Source organism: Lactuca virosa, chromosome 5 (genome assembly GCF_052849685.1).
Source record: "Lactuca virosa cultivar CGN04683 chromosome 5, Lactuca_virosa_CGN04683_v6, whole genome shotgun sequence".
Classification (NCBI taxonomy): Eukaryota; Viridiplantae; Streptophyta; class Magnoliopsida; order Asterales; family Asteraceae; genus Lactuca; species Lactuca virosa.
The window spans coordinates 63425745-63444393 of NC_136430.1; the positions used below are offsets into that span (position 1 = coordinate 63425745).

At 32.4% G+C, this 18649-nt stretch overlaps 2 protein-coding genes, 1 long non-coding RNA gene and 1 other non-coding gene across 5 annotated transcripts; 2 read left to right on the plus strand and 2 right to left on the minus strand.

Moving 5' to 3' along the window:
* Positions 1 to 9996: 9996 nt before the first annotated feature.
* On the minus strand, positions 9997 to 13208 carry LOC145117539 (putative methyltransferase PMT2). 2 transcript variants are annotated; one of them, XM_079053831.1, is made up of 8 exons: positions 13053 to 13208; positions 12813 to 12913; positions 11948 to 12575; positions 11638 to 11848; positions 11322 to 11559; positions 10850 to 11224; positions 10670 to 10747; positions 9997 to 10547 (listed from the first exon to the last, which is right to left on the minus strand). In XM_079053831.1, exons 3-8 carry the CDS (start codon positions 12566 to 12568, stop codon positions 10313 to 10315), a joined length of 1758 nt encoding a protein of 585 aa, XP_078909957.1. In that variant the 5' UTR covers positions 12569 to 12575; positions 12813 to 12913; positions 13053 to 13208; the 3' UTR covers positions 9997 to 10312. The 2 variants fall into 2 exon arrangements, with proteins under 2 accessions (XP_078909957.1, XP_078909958.1); XM_079053832.1 differs by lacking the exon at positions 12813 to 12913.
* Positions 10858 to 11336, plus strand: LOC145117540 (uncharacterized). Its single transcript, XR_013712702.1, has 2 exons — positions 10858 to 11017; positions 11097 to 11336. It is a non-coding gene; the product is annotated as an uncharacterized LOC145117540 (long non-coding RNA).
* A 127-nt stretch (positions 13209 to 13335) lies between the features above and the next one.
* On the plus strand, positions 13336 to 13416 carry TRNAL-CAG (transfer RNA leucine (anticodon CAG)). Its single transcript has one exon. It is a non-coding gene; the product is annotated as a tRNA-Leu (tRNA).
* A 3265-nt stretch (positions 13417 to 16681) lies between these two features.
* LOC145116967 (large ribosomal subunit protein eL34) lies at positions 16682 to 17784 on the minus strand. Its single transcript, XM_079053263.1, has 4 exons — positions 17634 to 17784; positions 17471 to 17550; positions 16983 to 17092; positions 16682 to 16905 (listed from the first exon to the last, which is right to left on the minus strand). Exons 1-4 carry the CDS (start codon positions 17710 to 17712, stop codon positions 16812 to 16814), a joined length of 363 nt encoding a protein of 120 aa, XP_078909389.1. The 5' UTR covers positions 17713 to 17784; the 3' UTR covers positions 16682 to 16811.
* Positions 17785 to 18649: the final 865 nt, after the last annotated feature.

The following is an 18649-nucleotide window of genomic DNA, read 5'->3' on the forward strand; positions in this document are numbered from 1 at the left end:
ACTTGTCCTTACAATGCAATTACAAGTAAAAACTATGTTACTACATATTTCTAAGCAATCCATCATAACTCTTAAGTAGTAGCTCAAAAATCCGATCATCGAACCATGCGATCGAAATCCATCTCTTCGCGATCAGACTCAGCTTACTCTTCCTTTAAGCTTCCTTTGATTCTACAAAACATCACAATGTAATCCTATCACATCATGTATTAAGAATTTACAAATATGAACTTAATAGAGTTAGATAGTTGACTTACCTGAAGTAGAATCATACAATTTGATTTTACCCTCTCTTTGATCTTTCAGGTAATCAGGGCAGCTTCGCTTCCAATGTCCCTTCAAATGGCAATAGAAAAAAGTAGACTCTTTGGCATTCGCACATGGAACTATCTCAGAACTGGATTTTCTCTTATGGTCAAATCTTTTGACCATAGCCAATTCCCTTCCCATAGGAAAAGGGATCTTTTCTGGACTATCTATGTCATTGCCTATGTCCATGGCGGCTTGGGAAGTAGATTTTCCAATCAAATTTGCATGACCAGTGCACCAAATCATTGATGATTCAGCAACAATTAGCAAATAGGTAAGATCGATAAGGGTCACGTCGTGATATGTCATATAGCAGTCTTTAACAAACTGACTATACGACTCGGGAAGTGACTGAAGAACTCAGTCAACAGCCAACTTCCTTGGGAAAACGACACCCAACATTCCCAGCCTATCAATGTGTGACTTCATATACAAGACATGTGCACACACAGACCTTCTATTTTGGTGTTTTCTAGCCAATAGGGCTTGGGTGACCTTGAACTTTTCAAGTCGACGAACATGTGGGTCAAGGAGAATTATTAAAGGAGGTGGAGGAAGTGAAGTATGATTTCTGGGAACATCATTTTCATGAGGAAAGCCTTTTCCAAAAGATTCGGGAAGACCATAGTTGTCAGAACTAGACATCTACAAGGGAGAAATTCAAGTTTAGTTGATTTAAGTCCTTAATATAACACAAAAATGAAATATTAAGGCTAGGACCCAACACAATAATTTACAATTTGGAAGAGGGATGCCGTAATCCAATTGCAAACTATTTGTTGGTAGGTAAATGACGATTTACCAATTCCACCACGAAAACGAAATTTTAAACGAATTAAGTTTTAAATGAAACTCCTAGATTTTTTGAGATTCATTAAACTTTTCAATGGCATGTTTAATCTCGATTATGCCCTTCAAGTTTGTGACTGGGATATCGAGGATCACAAACAAGGTGTGAATAAGCATGCAAATTAGTTTGGTACTCTCGATGTCATTAATCACTTAATCAATGTGTCAGTTAACCACACACACTCCATTGATCAATGATAATTTAAGAGAAACCCATTGCCACCCTTCATTAGTCCCATATTAGTGTGCCGGTTAGCCACACACGCTCCACTAACGACTAATAAGGTGCAATGTGCAATTTCATGGGTTAGCATCAAATTCACATTTTTTCTAAAGTAACTAAGATTGAGAATTTATAAAAGGTTTAGTTACTTTATATTTCATTATACTTTTAATGAGGATTTAAATGTCCTATCAAACCCGTTCAGCTAACGACCCTCCACTGGCCAAGGGTGCGGTGGGTAAGAGTGGATACCCAATGGCGGTCATTTTACAAGTCGCTTCCTTAAACACCTCTTATAGACCAGCTTCATGAATAAGGTCTACTAACGGTAAGAATGACTTTTTACTTATACATATATAATATATTAAACTTTTAATTTTATATAGTATAAGGGTCTATTTTAAACTTTTAAAATACTAGGTGGTTTAATCTATTAATTAAACTATACTCTTAATTTAATTAAACTTGAACCATGTGATTATGGATTTATTAATCTTCTTTTTTAATTAAACATTTAATTAATTTGATGAAAACCATAAAGATGTAATTTGAACTATTCAAAACATCAAGGTGCTAAATATAAAAATTCAAAATTAAAAACTATTTAATTAATTTTTAAGTTATGAACCTAAGAGTTGCATCTTTTGAAACCTTTCAATTACAAGAGTTAATGTTTTCATGAATGAGACTTCTCATATTCCATAACTTGAGGGCAAGTTATGAAACTCTTGAATACTTTTGGATTCCATAACTTATGGACTTAATTTTGTAACTCCTTAAAAACTTTTGAGTTCCAAAACTTGATGACAAGTTTTGTAACTCTTCAAAACATTTAGATCAAATTTAAAACTAATAAAAATAATCATATATTTTTTATCTTTTACCAATTTGACCTAATGCAACTCTTATAGCAAGATAGTTTCAAACTAACAATTATCTTAAAAAATTGACAACTATCTTTTAATTAGATGAGGATAGCCATTACCATATTAGAAAAACAGATTTTATGATACAAAACTGTTTAAGGTAATGATCCAAATCCAATTCTGGCCAAAAACCTCGAAAAACTGCAATCAGGCTATCCGACCCGTCAAGTCAGATTATGGACTCGTCGAGTCCTTCTTTCAGAGTGCAGTTTTCGACTTTTTCTAGCTTTGAACAATTAAGCAATGCATCTATATAACAGAAAACACTCATGACTTTGATACCACTGTTGGGTTTTATGTACTCTAACATCCATATGGTGCACATGTAACCCTAATGCTTTGGATTTAAGTTTTCTATAGTTATACATGCAATAAAAATATCCAAAGCATGAAACCTATAACTAGCATGCAACTTGATATTTGAATCATTGAAACTAGTTAGAATATTACCTCTTGTTGTAGCTTGTTGAATTTTGGCCTTTCAAGAGCTTAGCACCTCAAGTGTGATGCCTCAAATGGTTCACAAAACACCAAGAGCAAGAGGAGGACAAATGAGAGAGAGGCTATTAACCACCAAAAACGGCTAGCATCTTCTTGGAATGCACAAGTGCCAATTTTAGGGTTTTAGGGGTTACACTTATAGTGTAGAATTCCAAGAGTTTCAACTTGTAAACCCTAATCCACTTCCTTGGGCCTTTAATCCAATAATCCATATGATAAGCCCTTTGGACTAAATCTTCATGGACTCCACAAAGATTTAGTCCACATAATCAACATCTATCATTAGCCCAAACTATAAGTATCACTGATTTACTTAATCAGTCTCCGTTAATTTAATTAGTATCTTTTAATCACTAAATTAATTCCAAATTAATTCTTGATCAATACCAATTAAATAATAACCTCTTTCTCAAATATCCATCCTATCAAATTGCTTTGGTGAATGTAACCCAAAATAGACCATGCTACTCTCGGGTCAAGTACATACCAATTATAGTTATGGTCTTAGACACCTAATCCAACATTTTGGACTACTGATTAAGATTTTATATGGTTATGGTGTTAGTGGATTCGCGGGTGCAAGCAGTGGAGAAAAAGGGATCGTATCGTAGTGTTTCAGAGTTCTTCGATTCAGGTGAGTTTTCCTCACTGTACTTGTGGGTCGAAGGCACTAATGCAGGCCCATTGGATTCGATGTCCTGGTATATAGGATGTTGTTATGCTGTAGTGATCTGTTAGATCTTTATCCTGGTATATAGGATGTTGCCATGCTATAGTGATATGTTAGATCTGTATCCTGATATATAGGATGTTGCATTGCGGTAGTGATCTGTAGATCTGTATGATTACATGTGTTCACTAAGTATGTGTTAGATTGGTAATTATGCATAAGTAGCTTTGTCTCTCTTTCATATGTGTCCCTTTGCTAGAAGTGTAACAAATGTTCGTCCCTGATTCTTAAATCTAAAATGAAGATTTTTATTTCTAAACGATGTTGTTTGGATTTGCTACCAAAGATGTTTATTCTTTTTATTTTGCTTGTTTTGTCATTCCCGTTTTCTCCGGTTTTGTTTTCCTTGAGGACAAGGAAATGTTCAAAGCTTGGGGGAGGATGCTTTATTTATTTTATTTTTCATCATTTCATTTTCATTTTTTTTTCATTTAGGATAGTTTTTTTTATGCATTGTATTTAGTTAATTTCATGTTTTTATATGTCAAAAAAAAAAAAAAAACTTTTTTTTAGCAGTCTTATGTTGCAATAGTATAATAAATTTTGTGTTTAAAAGTACTTTAAGTTTATTTAGCTAGTTTATGTTTGTTGAAATTGACATGTTAGGCTTTAGTGGTTATGTTGTTTGTCCCCATTTTGTTGAAATTTCTAATTTCCGTTTTTGTTTCAAAATTTGGGTATAAGTTGGATTTTTTTTGCATGATCATTAAGCCGGTGTAAAAATTACAACTTACATAATCTTGGTCTAGTTTTTTTTTAAGATGTATTCGAATTTTTTTTTTCTTAATTAGTCTTGATAAATTTGCATTTGTTGTATTTTTATTTTTGTTGTTTTTCTTCGGTTTGACTTTTCCGTATTGTTTTCCTTGAGGACAAGGAAAGGTTAAGCTTGGGGGATTTTGATAGCTCGATTATTTGTATATATTTTAGCAATCGTTTTCTTTTATTTTTTTGTATTTTTAATATTCTTTTTGCATTAAATTGTTAGATTTATTGTTTTGAATATTTTTACTTGTTTAAGCTATTTTTGTGCAGATTTGTATAAACAAGATGATATTTTGGAGCATCGTTAAAGCCATATCGAATTCCTTGCAACCACGATTGAAGTCTCGTAGCAAAATCCGGGAGCGAAAAGAAAAACAAAACGATATAAATTAATTTTTCAGATTTTGACAGCTTTGCGCGGCTTTCTTCAAGTGATCAGATGGAGGGGCAAACGATGTCCGATTGAGCTGAAAATTTACAGGAGTCTTCACAACTCATCAATCTTCGACCTCACAAAAAATGAGCAGATTTGAACAAGTTTTGATATGATTTTTGGTGTCGTGAACATCAGAACAGGAAGCTGTCAGCTTTAGCTTTGGCAGCCCAATACATAAAGCTTGTGGCAGCCCATTTTCAGATTTTAAATAGCCCAACTAATTTATATGGCAGCCCATTATCTTTATTTATCCAGCAACCCATCTTTCATTTTAATTGAGCCCAATTTGGCTTATTGTGTAGCTGGAAGCAAATGAAGGGCACAAAGAAAAGAAGAGGCATCACAATTCACATCATTCACCGTCACAAAGAAAAGAAGAGTGGACGGCGCCTTTTGTGTCTCCATTTTATTTTTCTTTGTTTTATTTTTGGAAAATTGCAATTTGATTTCACAATCATAATTTGTTAATGAGTTATTTATCTTTTTAATTAGATTAGGTTAGGTTGATTTTTGTATTAATACTTGGATTATGAATGAAGTTTTTTGGAGCAACAAGAAGTGACGATTTCAAGGAGCTTTATCATCTTCATTTCGTAATCGGTATTGGTATAATTTCTATCCTTTTTATTGTTATTATTATTTTGTCTAGTTAGTTTTTATTTTCAATATTGGGTGAATCTATGGAGTAATTAATTGATTATGAATAATTTTGTGGGGTTTTGATGGTATTCTATGAAAATATTTTCTAGTAAAACATCTATTTATGTTCATATGTCTTTAATCATGAGTTTAGATATGTGAATGTTTAATTAGTTGGTTAATTTCTTGATTACGTAATAGATCATCAAATTAACAAGTGACAAATGGTTCTTGTGATTGCTTATCTTTCACACAATCATGAAAATATTTTCTCCAATATGGTAGTGAAACATTTTGACTCCTCTTGGATTTGGTGACTTTTAAATCTTAATGCTAGTTAATTTTCATTAATTACATGCTTCATGGAAATTGTGACTTTAACTAAGAAAATGTGTTATGAGTTTCTCTAACCATTGTATTAACTAAGAAAAGTCTAGGTGATCTCAAGCTTCTTAGATTGTTATAGCCAAATTAGTATCCATTAAACCCATTGCACCACAAATTTATGATGATTAGTCAACTAATTGAACTTGTGATTTATCCCGATATTGGAACGTTTTATTTTATAGATTTTGTATTTTTCCATTTTTGTTATTTTTGTGAAATAGTTTTTATCGCATTTAACGTTTTGAAAACCCCCATATCATTTTATATTTTTTTTAGTTCGTAGAAACTGAATGCATAGATTTGATTCGAACCAATCCCTGTGGATTCGATCCCTATTACCGCTACTACAATTCATTTTTGTATGTTGTCGTATATAGGTTTTTTTTTATTTGGTGGTCTCGACACCCACCAATGTTGTTATGCTGTAGTGATCTGTTAGATCTTTATCCTGGTATATAGGATGTTGTCATGCTATAGTGGTATGTTAGATCTGTATCCTGATATATAGGATGTTGCATTGCGGTAGTGATCTGTAGATCTGTATGATTACCTGTGTTCACTAAGTATGTGTTAGATTGGTAATTATGTATGATTATATGTACTTGTTGGTTATTGCTTGTTACTGTATATGTCGACATGTTATGGTTTGTTGGGTTGAGGCGGTCCTGCTTTGTGTTAAAGGCCAAGATACCCGGAGAGGTCCGGATAGGCTGTAGGCCCTGCGAGGCGGTCCAGTGAGGCCGAAGGCCCGAAGAGCGGTCCTGATAGGTTGTAGGCCATGCGAGGCGTTCCAGTCAGGTCTAAGGCTCGGAGAGCGGTCCAGATAGGCTGTAGGCCCTGGGAGGCGGTCCAGTCAGGCTAAAGGCTCATATATGCATGTTGTTTGTATATGTTATGTTGTGTGGTGGTACTTTTGGAGAACTCACTAAGCTTTGGCTTACAGTTTCACTTTATTGTTTCAGGTACTTCAGATAACCATGGCAAGGCGAAAGCGTGATCGTGCACATCCTTTAGATTTGTGTTATTTGGATTTTGGGATATTCTGATTATTGATCAACACTTTTGAAACAATGGTTTTGTAAACAATTATGGTTATTGGGTAATTTTTGAAAAATAAAAATTTACTCTGATTTTTGGGATGTTACAAGTTGGTATCAGAGCATTGGTTTGAGAGAATTGGATGAACATTTGTGTGAATCCATACTTAAACTAAGGAACTGCAAAAAGGTTTTCAAAATGGGTTTCAAAAAAAAAATTGATTTCAAAAGTAACCAAGGAAGGATGCGATGTGTAAGATCAACCAGAGAAAAAGAGTATACGTCATGTTACCCACATTATTATTTGACATGATGTTTATGGTAGAACTGCATGCTAGTTGTAGGGTATGGATCTTCAGGAATTGAATGATAGAATTGTCTAATGTATGATGCCTTATTCATATAGAGTTTTCTTGCTTATTGTTTGTAGGACTCTTTCGGGTGTGAATTAACTATTAATTGAATACGTTAAGTCACATGCTGCATGGGTTAAATAATTTTAGAGTGAAGGATTTGGTCCTATTGCACAACTCTTGTCTGAGTCCAACCGTTGTAAGGTTGAATCTTTTAATCTAAGATTATTTAAGTTATGTTGCATGTGATTGTATTCATGAAGTAGTTAACTGGCACCAATGGGGGTCTTTCGGTAGTTGATGGCAGGGTGAGGTGTGGATCCTAGGATAGCCTAGGAAGTGTTATAGTATGCATGGTGCGCTGTTTAGTGGGTTTTTGTGATTTTATTATGAGTAGATAAGTTAGAGGAGTCAGGATGATTCTTGAGAAAAGTATGGATAGGTGTGGAAGGTCGTATTGGGCCCGTACTACTGGAAGTACATGATCCGTACTCGAATCGAGGAAAATTCCAGGGATTCTAAGGAGCTGGTCGGGGAAGATAACATGGTTTGATACCATGATCCATGGCAAGTGTTTCCGTATCTGTCGATCTATTGGTTATGATTGTTCAGACTGAAGATGGGTTCGATGGTTGTCTGGGCCTTAGTAGCCATGTCAGTTTGGGTTTGAATGGTGCATACCTAGGTGAGTTAGATAATTTGAGGTCTCAAGTGTCTTGCTCAATGGTAGTGCCAGTTGAGTCCACAACTAGACTTTGGTAAAAACACCATCCTTAGGTAGAAAACTCTACAAAAGTGTCGTTTTATAATTTATACTATTTTTCTGAATTTTGTAATTGATTAAAAGTTATAAAACTACAAATGACGTTTTAGGAAAATCATATCCCAGTACCACGAACACAATGTTAACATCGAAGAAAATTAAGACCAAGAACGCGCCATGTTCTCCTAAGGACATTTTTGTGCTAGACTTTCATGTGGTGTTTAATTTCATATCTGAAAATTATTATATATCTCCAATCTTTAATCTTTATAAGTACATGTTAACATGGTATTTAAATTTCTATCAAGTATGCTTAAAAAACTTTAAAATGGCATAACATCACTCTTGGTACCCATAGATGATTTATCTTTAAAATTTTAATAGAGTTATTCATTAAAATGACCATTTATTATATTTTTTTTTCATTCCACATAACTATACATTTTTAAGGACATGACAAAATGACCTCCGACCCTGCGAATTATTGACCACTAATTCACGGTTGTAGGTTAGAATTGAGACCGATGTCGATAATTATAATTTTGTAATCCACTAAAAACATGGAACATGATGGGACACATTAAAACAACAAGACATAATATTCTCCAAGTACTCTAAATGTAAAGATGTAATAGCAGAATATAACTGTATAAAACATGTTGCTTAATGCAGTTCTCTTGAGAAGTAAAAAGATTCTCCAAATACGAGTCATAAACATAAGAAAAATAAGCAGAATTAGAATTTGATCCTTCGAAAAAGACACTTACTTACATGTGTAACTAATGCTTCGATTTGTTAGTAATCCTATCTATATACATGACAGATTCTATCTCGAATAAATCTGAGCTGCTCTCACTTGTAATATCATCACCTTCACAGACTGCATTATTCATGTCGTCCTTTTCAATAGCATCCAAGGTCAAAATCGTAATTTTCTTCTCCATAATCATGTCTCCTCTGTGGTCAAAAACTCTGGGAGGATTTAGAATTGGGAACGCAAAGTGGTCTCTTTTTGTTCCATAATCTTTAACTTTGACAGACGTTGCTTTCTTGGTCAAACAAGGAGTCGCACAGCAGAAAAACCATTTAATAAAGGCTTTAACTTTACCTCTCTCTTTTGGCTTACCAGAATTTCTCTTCTGCTGAAAATCGTCGCCATTAAGTTTATGTTGATGGGGTTTAAGATAACAGGAAAACGAGGGTACACGGAGATCTGTAGATTTAGAATTGGCTTCAGTCGCCATAAAGAGAAGTACGATTGTTTTGACTTTTGACTTCTTGAATTCATGGTATGTATAATGTATGGCCTTGGGTTTTATAATTATTCACCGGATTCTATGATTCTGTTGCCTAATATGTAATATGTTATGTGTAGATTTGATTCTCCTAACTTTTTTTGTTATCAGTCTATTTTAGGAGTGAGATCTTATGTATATAAGGATGGAATTTAGGGTGTAAATAAAAAAACTTATCCAATTCAAAACCGAACTGATCCAATCCAGTAGTTATCCAACTGAATATCTAGTTATCATTCAATTGGATATATCCGATTGAATATATCTAATTATACTCCAATTATCATCCAATTACTATCGTCAAATTATAATACAATTATCATCCAATCGCATATGCAACTAAGGATTTTTATTGTATTTTGATTGAAGCTTTGCACTTTTGAACTTTTAATACTATTGATTGTTATCATATTTTGGTTTTTATTGAATATGTAAAGTTAATATTTTGAAATATCTAATTATACTCCAATTATCATCCAATTACTATCGTCAAATTATAATACAATTATCATCCAATCGCATATGCAACTAAGGATTTTTATTGTATTTTGATTGAAGCTTTGCACTTTTGAACTTTTAATACTATTGATTGTTATCATATTTTGGTTTTTATTGAATATGTAAAGTTAATATTTTGAAATGGATGTTCTTTTTAAGAATATCTATGATACTTTTGTTGGTTGTAATTAGATGTAAAATTGGATAAAAGTTAGATATCCATTCGATATATACCGATTCAATGAAATGTTTAATTAGATGGTCAAAATAGTCAAATTTGGAGAAACACATATAAAAGGTTGTACGAAAAGCAAGTATTGAATGAGATAAATGTAAAACTACCCATACATAAATAGCATAAAAAATTGTTGTTTACCCTTGTACATTATGTTAGTTTTGAACCCCAAACTAAGAAAATACTGAAACCCAATGTGTATAACTGTATACCAAAAAAAAACATGGTGTTAATAGTATTAAAAAGTCAATCTAAATCCCTACTACATGAAAGTCAACTGATAATAATCATAGTTGACCACCCTCCCTAATATTCATGACTTTCTCAATACCCTCAAAAAAAAAAAAAAAAAAAAAATCATTATTATCATCTAGAAGATGGTGAGTTATTTTCACCTGCAACCCAATATTGTTTGACTACAAACAACATCTTTTCTGAAACAAGTGGGCCATCTTCATGATCCACCATTTTTGTGTTCCATCTCATTCCTGAAACAATTTTTTTCACCTTCATCACTTCAATCTCATCATCACGAATTATTACACTTCCTTCAGGTCTTAAAATCCTATCCATTTCTAGAAGAATCTCTTCATAGCTACACCTGCAAGTATCTCTTACCATTAATAACTCCAAAAGATTACACCAAAATAACAACCTACTTACATTATATATAAAAAGAAAAGTAAAAAAGAATAAAGTATTTTGCTATTTCCTGCAACTTACTTGTCTTTATACAAGCTGAAAAGACCATGAGCATGAATTAGGTCATATGACCTTGGGTATGTGGAGAATGCTTCACACCTAAAAATAAACAAAAAAAAAAAGAAATCCAACTTCATTTTTTTTATAATTGGATGCCATGTTAAATAAATAAATAAATTAACATTTTCTTTTATATATTACCAGTCATGATATATGCCAATCAAACCTCTCTCATAAATGACACCAAGAGTGTCTTTCTTGGATATTGTGGGGACCACATTCATAACCCAAGATTTAGGAGATTCAAGTGCTGCAGCAAAACTTCCAACACCAGCATTCATATCCATAATATTACGATAACGCCCTGAGGTGATTATTTTGTTTACCCTCTTGTAACCATTCAAATGTTTTTGCCATAACTTTGTGTCTTCTTTGAATGACTCATTAGAGATTCCATGTATGGAGCCACTTGAAATTCTTGGAGGAACATCATAAAGTCTTTGTGGGAATGGTGCAACTTCATTTGAATTGTTAGTTTTTGGGTAAGGGGTTACACAAGCTTCCATCTTCTTGTACCTAAATGTCAGATGTAAATCAGGTACACAGTGGCCCACACTGCAACTGCTAGTCTGATTCGAATATTGGAAGTTGAAAAGTTGTTGAGATTATATACCAGATATCATTTACACTTGTGGATTCACACATTTTAACATGAGACTCTCTTTCTTGACAATGATCCTTACTGACTCTCTTCCTCCAAATGACCATTTCGCCCTTCTCGTGTTTCTTCTCCCAACAAACAACTTTAGCCATCTCATCAATTTTCTTTTGCTCCTCTTCCAAATGGCCAGAAAGCACAAAATAGCCACCAGGTCTCAAAACTCGGTCAATTTCCATCATGTAGCTTCCATCTGTGCTCATATGATCAATTATATTATACAAGATTTTTCAAGAATATAGTAAATTAAATATTGTTTTTGGGCATATACCATTTTGGGCCCATGGAATTGAGCACCTAGAACAATGAGCCATGTCAAAGGATCTTGAAGGAAATGGAAGCTTTATAGTATCAAGAACACCAATAAAAGCAGGGACACCTCTTTCCAGAGCAAATTGCACTTGTGCTTCATGAGAATCTCTTGGTGAAAACGACATGGTTATAACATTTTTCTTGAACAAATACGCACCAAAACTTGCAACCTATGTGTAAATTGTAATCATCAAATGAGCAAATGACTAAAAACATAGTTTCAAACATTGGAACATCAACTTAAAGACTTAAAGTAATGATATACTCACCCCACATCCAGTGTCTAAAGCAGTTCTAATTAGTCCATTCCCTAATGGGATAACAGATGCCATTTGATCAATATATGCATCAACCCCATGAGGAAACTGAGGTCCTCCACCAGGGAACCTAAAAACTTTTCCTTCATGTCGTATCCAACTTTGAGTATCTTTTTCTATTAAGCTCTTATGAGGTGCATTAGCAAATGGGATATAATCACGGCTTTTGGGCCATGGAAAAGGTGTTGCGTACCCTTTTGGAGCTGGAATAAGACAGCGTAGCTTTTCAGCATTGGGAGGACAATGTCGTTCTTTATAGTTTATAGTTCTCATTGGATCATGACAAGGTGTGTAATCAATGAATCGATCATCACATGGTTTAAAAACTTTGATTTTTGATCGTAAATCATTATGGTTTTTTACTCCAACACCATGGTGTGTCTCGATGTTTAGATTTGAAACGACACTGCAATCGGCTCTTCTTGTTATTTCATGAGCTATGCTGTCTCCTTTCCCAAAACCGCTTCTTTGCCAAGCACCCAAGAGATAGAAGAAGCAACATAAACCAAATAGTACGAAGATTGAAAAAGATCTACGAGTCCTGTTGTCTCCTGTATTCCCTTTGGTTGCCATGATTGATCTGCAAAATTCGTTGACAAAATCAAAATATTGATACACAAAGTTTCTTAAACCCTATCCAGTATCCACCACTGAGTAATTTGATCGAACACTTGATAGCTATGAATCATACATGCATTACAGTGCCCTGTTACATCTCTAACAAGCCTTATCCTGTTTATATAAAAAGAAGTTGCAAAAAACAAGGTATCTTCTAGAAATGTGATTTTTTTCTTTTTTTGAGTGGAATAAAACTTACAGAAAAGCAAGATCTTTGTGTTCGTGGTTACCAAGAATTTGAGCTTTCGCGTATCTTAGGTGGACTGGGCATTATAAACACAGTGAAGAAAGGGTATATTTCTGAATCAAATAAAGGGAAAATGTTGGATTCATGGAATTATTTTTGGGAACAGTCGTTAAAAAACAAGTTGAGTTATAATGAAATTCTGCTTGGCCAAAAGAATCATCATAAAAAATACGATAAAGATGAAAATCTTACTGATCTTGAAGAGAAATATATGGAAATCTATGGGGGGTTTCGTTTGATCAAAGCATGATTGGTTGGAGAAATTAGAACATCTACGGAGGAAGGGGAAGTTCCTGCGATTATGGTTATGAGTTATGACATATGATTGTGGGGAATAAAGTAATCAGAAAGGGGAAGAGAATTCAACTAATAAAAAAAAACATAATGAGGAATGCATGGATGCTATGCTACACTTTTGTATAATAAATAAGATTTGTATATTTGTGTATCATAATAAAGAGAGTCGTACAAACATGTCAAGATGGCCGAGTTGGTCTAAGGCGCCAGTTTCAGGTACTGGTCCGAAAGGGCATGGGTTCGAATCCCATTCTTGACATAAATTTTTTTGTCTTTTATAAAGACTGAAATTCTATGTATTTATTAAAGCACAAGAGGTTTAGGGAACAGTATAGTTTTTTGTCTTTACAAATTTGTCACATAAGTTTTTTGTCTTTACAAATTTGCCAAATAAGTTTTTCCAGTTTTGGGAAGAAGATTAAGACTTTCGAAAGTTGTCAGTTTTGGTCCGTTAGGTTTAACATGTTGCCGGTTTTAACCATAAACACAATTTCCTTTATTAAAACTGATTTTATGAAAATTACAATACAGTCCCTGGACTATATATTTCATAATTTATTATTATTATTATTGACTATTGTCACTACACGCCACTATGTCCCACACATTCGTGTTTATAGTGTTTTAAAAATTGTTGTTTTATGAGTTTTTTGTCTTTACAAATTTGCCACATAAGTTTTTCCAGTTTTACATGGGGAAGAAGATTAAGACTTTCGAAAGTTGTCAGTTTTGGTCTGTTAGGTTTGACATGCTGCCGGTTTTAACCATAAACACAATTTCCTTTACTAAAACTGATTTTACGAAAATTACAATACAGTCCCTGGACTATATATTCCATAATTTATTATTATTATTATTATTATTATTATTATTATTATTATTATTATTGACTATTGTCACTACACGCCTCTATGTCCCACACATTCGTCTTTATAATGTTTTAAAAATTGTCGTTCTATGTTTCTTAAAAGTCATTATAGATATTTAAAACTTTAGTTTAATTATTATTATACCTTTTTATCAAATCTTTTAATTTTCTCCAAAATAATGACATACAAATTATTGACTTACTGTCATGTTTTTATTATATCATATGATATCCATTATAAAAAATTGTCTGACATTAACAATTTCAAGCTTATCAAAAAAATTATTTAGTTTAAAACTAATCAATCAAGGTTTAAGTAGAATCTTCACCTTTATGTTCTATTTAAGTTTATGTTCAAGTGAGTTTCAATTTTATTTAGAATCCCATAATTTTGTGAATTATAAGAATCGAAACTATTTAATAGTTCTTATTTTGTTACAGGTTTGCATAACAAAAAATTTTAAATTTGTGTTCTTGTATCCAAGACCACAAACAAAAGCTTCTTGAGGTTCAAACAACAATTGCTTAAGTTGTGAAAGAAATTTATTCGAACCTGCGCCAATGGCGCTGTGACTTTTTACTATTACAAATAAAAAACGCGCCTTTGGCGCGACTGGGCATTTCCTAGTTATAATAAAAACATGTCAAATATGGGTTGTGTGGGGTCATCATGAGTTAGGCCTAAGCCATGTGCTATTCAACTTATTAAAAGTTCAACAACAACAACGTTTATTGTTGGGTTCAAAAAGATGACGCACATAAATATTTGATGCAACACTATGATATATCTTCTAAATTTATTTTTATTAGTGGTGACACCATTTAACTTATTTCAAACGTCGTTCTCATTTAACTTGCTAATCATTATTAAATGTGTATCATTTTTTTGGAACCGACAAATTTAATCTACTTCTAAGCTAACACCTATTTCACTTATATCTACAACGGGACTTGAACCCTCGACCTAGGGCACCACCTAATATTGTTGGGTTAGAAACTCTTTGATAAATATATGTAATTATTAAGTAACTCGTAGAATAATAAATACAATATAAAATTATTGTTAGCATCTTTTAAACTTGTAGCATGTCATGAAAGTTTTATATCATATGATCTGTTTTGGTTCCTAATCAAGCCAAAACTCATGTCCAATACTTCGTCAAATGCTTTCGATGTTTCTTTTTGGTGTATAATGCTTGGCAAATTTATATCAATATTTATATTATTTTATAATCGAGATAAATATGGTTCAAGTAAATGACTCATCTTTAATCAAATTAATTTAGATTTTTTTATTGATCAACTCCTACAAATTAATGTAAATTTTTTTATTACTTGATAATCTTTTTTATTTAATTTTACTAACATACTAATAATATATTTGGATTTTATTAAGCATCATCATTTGTAAATTAAAATGTTAAACACCATTATTTGTCATCGTTATTTGTTAATAAAAAGTTTAACAACTTTATTTGTTATTGGAAAGGTTTAAAACTATTTTTTAATAAGTGAAATTGTCAAAATATTTTTAAAAAAACATAATTAACGATAATATAGTTAGAAATAAGAATAAATCAAAATCTATGTTTAACCAATAGAGGGTGTTAGAAATAAGAATAAATCAAAATCTATGTTTAACCAATAGAGGGGTGTTTGAGATTGTTTTTCGAAACAATTTTATTGATTTTTTTAATTTTTTGGAAAACCAATATATCTAAAATATGTTTGACAAATTCAAAAGGATTTTTCAAGACAACTTTTGAATTACCTTCAAAAAAGAGATTTCCAAAAGCATCTACTACTTGACTTTTTAAAACTTTTTTTTAGCTCATGCAATTTACTCATCTAAGAGATTGTCCCATAGCTACTGATTGAGTTAGAAGTTTGACCGAGTCATATGCTCTGCCTGAAACCATCTCTGAATGAAACCATGTGTTTGATTATATATACGATTGGTAGTGTTGAATGATAAAAATTACAATATTATCTTTTTGTTCTATCTTTTGTTGGATACATATAGTTATTTAATAAAAATATCTTAATAAAGTTGTTGATTTCAACATATAAGTTCAAAAAATTATATTTTAGCATACAAGTTCAAGACTTCAGCATACAAAGTTCATAATTCCAGCACCAATCTGATCTGCAAACTGATTTCACAATTGGAACTTCACACTTGGAACTTCCACAAACATACAAAGTTCATAATTTCACTTTCATTTTTAAACTGATTTCTTTTTAACATTACAAAATTACAATGGAATTCTAGTTCCAACCACACCCTGCGAACATATTTCAATAAAAAATAACTTATTATTTATCATTAGAAGATTTATCTTAACCCTGCTAATACTATTATATTATTAATATATAAATAGAGGTAAACATGAATACATCATTCGACAATGTCTCTCTACTAATACAAATTTGGTGAAAACTAAAATTGACTTTAATATAAATGTTTCTCAAATTTGCAAGATGGAATATGGTTATATTCAGTAAGTTCACTTGTTGATATTTTGGTTAATGATAAGTAAAGGAAGGCTGATGATTCAAGCTAGTTTGATTTTCTCATCAAACATACAAAAAACAATGAAAGCAAGAATCAACAATCAGTAACTTAACAAAACCATGACAATGCAATAATAACACCTCATGCAAATTCAAATTCATTCAATACCTTCAACAAGAATCTATAAGTTCACATCTTATAACCAATGTGTCATATCAAAATTTCTTTAAAGCACACTACTACTCAAAATATCTTTGTTTCCCAACCTGATTCAACTCTTTCCAGCTTGCTTTTCTTTGGTCTTTTGAATCTTCAAAACCTTCTTCACAATCTTCTGCTCTTCCACCAAGAAAGCTCGAATGATCCTGCAACAAAAATCAACAATTTTGAACAAAAAATTGCAAATTTTATAGGTTTTGCAAAGAGAAGATTTTGCACAAACCTCTCACGCACTGCACCAGCAGATAGCACACCACCATAGGCACGGTTTACTGTTCTCCTGTTCCTTGATAGCCTAGACCTTTTGTATTCAGTAGGCCTCAAATGAGGAATCTGTCGAAAGACAATTCAAACACTAAGCTGAACATTCAGTTTGAAGAAGCAAAATTAAGATTTGCAGTCGATCTAATGTATCAGAAAGATGCAACTTTTGATGCAAATGCCAGATTGAAGGGTGTTTGTAAGTCATGGATTGAAACTATAAGCCTGCGATTGCAAATTTACAAACTCTATAAAGTTTCGTATCAATCCACCATTAAACATTATCGAAGAAGAAATTATCAAGTTTACCAGAGATGAAATCCATCACTAGCATTCGCAGATCGTAAACTACAAATACTGAATGCGGATTGGAAATGAAACAGGATGAAGAAAGTTGCAGGTGTATGATCTAAATATTTCAATGAAAGATGTAGATAGAATATGCATTACCCCTTGGATTCTCTTGCCAGTTACAGGGCACTTCGGACCACTGGCTCTCTTCTTTGTAGTCTGGTAAACCAACTTTCCACCTATTACCACCAACCAAAGAAATCAAAAAATATATACATTTGCGTAAACTATGATCGAGTTGCAAATTGAATGGATGGTGTACCAGGGGTTTTCACGACCCTGTGCTGATTGGATTTGGTAGCATAGCTATGGCGTTTGCGGTAGGTGAGACGTTGCACCATCTTCGACTGCCGAACGAATTCTCTCTGGCGGAACGAAAGGGGTTTTAGGGTTTGCAAGCGGAAGAATTTAAACCTATCATTCACCAGTGACCTAGATCTGACGGCTCTTTATTTTTCTCCTCAACGGCTTGGATTTGTCTAGTTTATTATTAGGGAAAATGACTTAAGATCGTTATTAACTTTTTGTTCATAGTCGTATTTTTTTTATATACGTTTGATCATTAGATTTACTTAAATTGTTCAATAAAAAATAATTATGGCCGGTAATCAAAAGTTGTTCGGTTCGTGTCTTTCTAACGATCGTTAACCTTGGAAGGATAATAAAGTTTTAGGTGCTGTTTGTTTTTTCTGAGGCAAAATGTCTGCAGTCTGCGGACCATATCTGTAGACCTCTGCAGTAGAAGAGGTGGACCAAACGTCTGCAGTCTGAAAAAAGAAGACTGTTTATTTTTTTAACATCTGCGAGCTACTAAAATAAACTGAAATCTAAATAAACTGATTTTTATAAATTTCAAAGTGATTTTTTAATATTTTTATGAATTTGTTATAAATAATTAACAAATCTAGATCAACTTTTATGTATTATTGTATAAAAAATAAAAATAAAAATTGTATAAATTAACGTATATATTTAATAAAAACCAACAATTTTGGTTGCAATGTTATAACTAAACATTATAATTAGTGATCAAAGAATTTGATACATAAATGGATGGAAATAAACTTCGATTTTTTCAATTAAATCCACTAAAAACATACCATAAATATTTTCTCGAGAAATTGACGATACTGTATTAAATAATGTTTTACAAAATTTGGCAAAAAAATATAAGAATATATTATGATTTTTTTTTTCATATTTATATAAACAACTTCAACGACTATTATTGTAATAAATCTTTATTTATAAATTTGTCAAAAATATCATGTTTGTATC

Coding starts and splice junctions, on each gene's coding strand:
- LOC145117539 (XM_079053832.1), bottom strand. CDS start 12,568: ATGGCAACCAAAGGGAATACAGGAGACAACAGGACTCGTAGATCTTTT. Junction 11,849..11,947: donor CTTTAGACACTGGATGTGGG/GTGAGTATATCA, acceptor ATTTACACATAG/GTTGCAAGTTTTGGTGCGTA. Junction 11,225..11,321: donor ACAAGTGTAAATGATATCTG/GTATATAATCTC, acceptor TCTGACATTTAG/GTACAAGAAGATGGAAGCTT.
- LOC145116967 (XM_079053263.1), bottom strand. CDS start 17,712: ATGGTGCAACGTCTCACCTACCGCAAACGCCATAGCTATGCTACCAAA. Junction 17,093..17,470: donor CTGGCAAGAGAATCCAAGGG/GTAATGCATATT, acceptor GTCTTTCGACAG/ATTCCTCATTTGAGGCCTAC. Junction 16,906..16,982: donor GCTGGTGCAGTGCGTGAGAG/GTTTGTGCAAAA, acceptor TTTTTGTTGCAG/GATCATTCGAGCTTTCTTGG.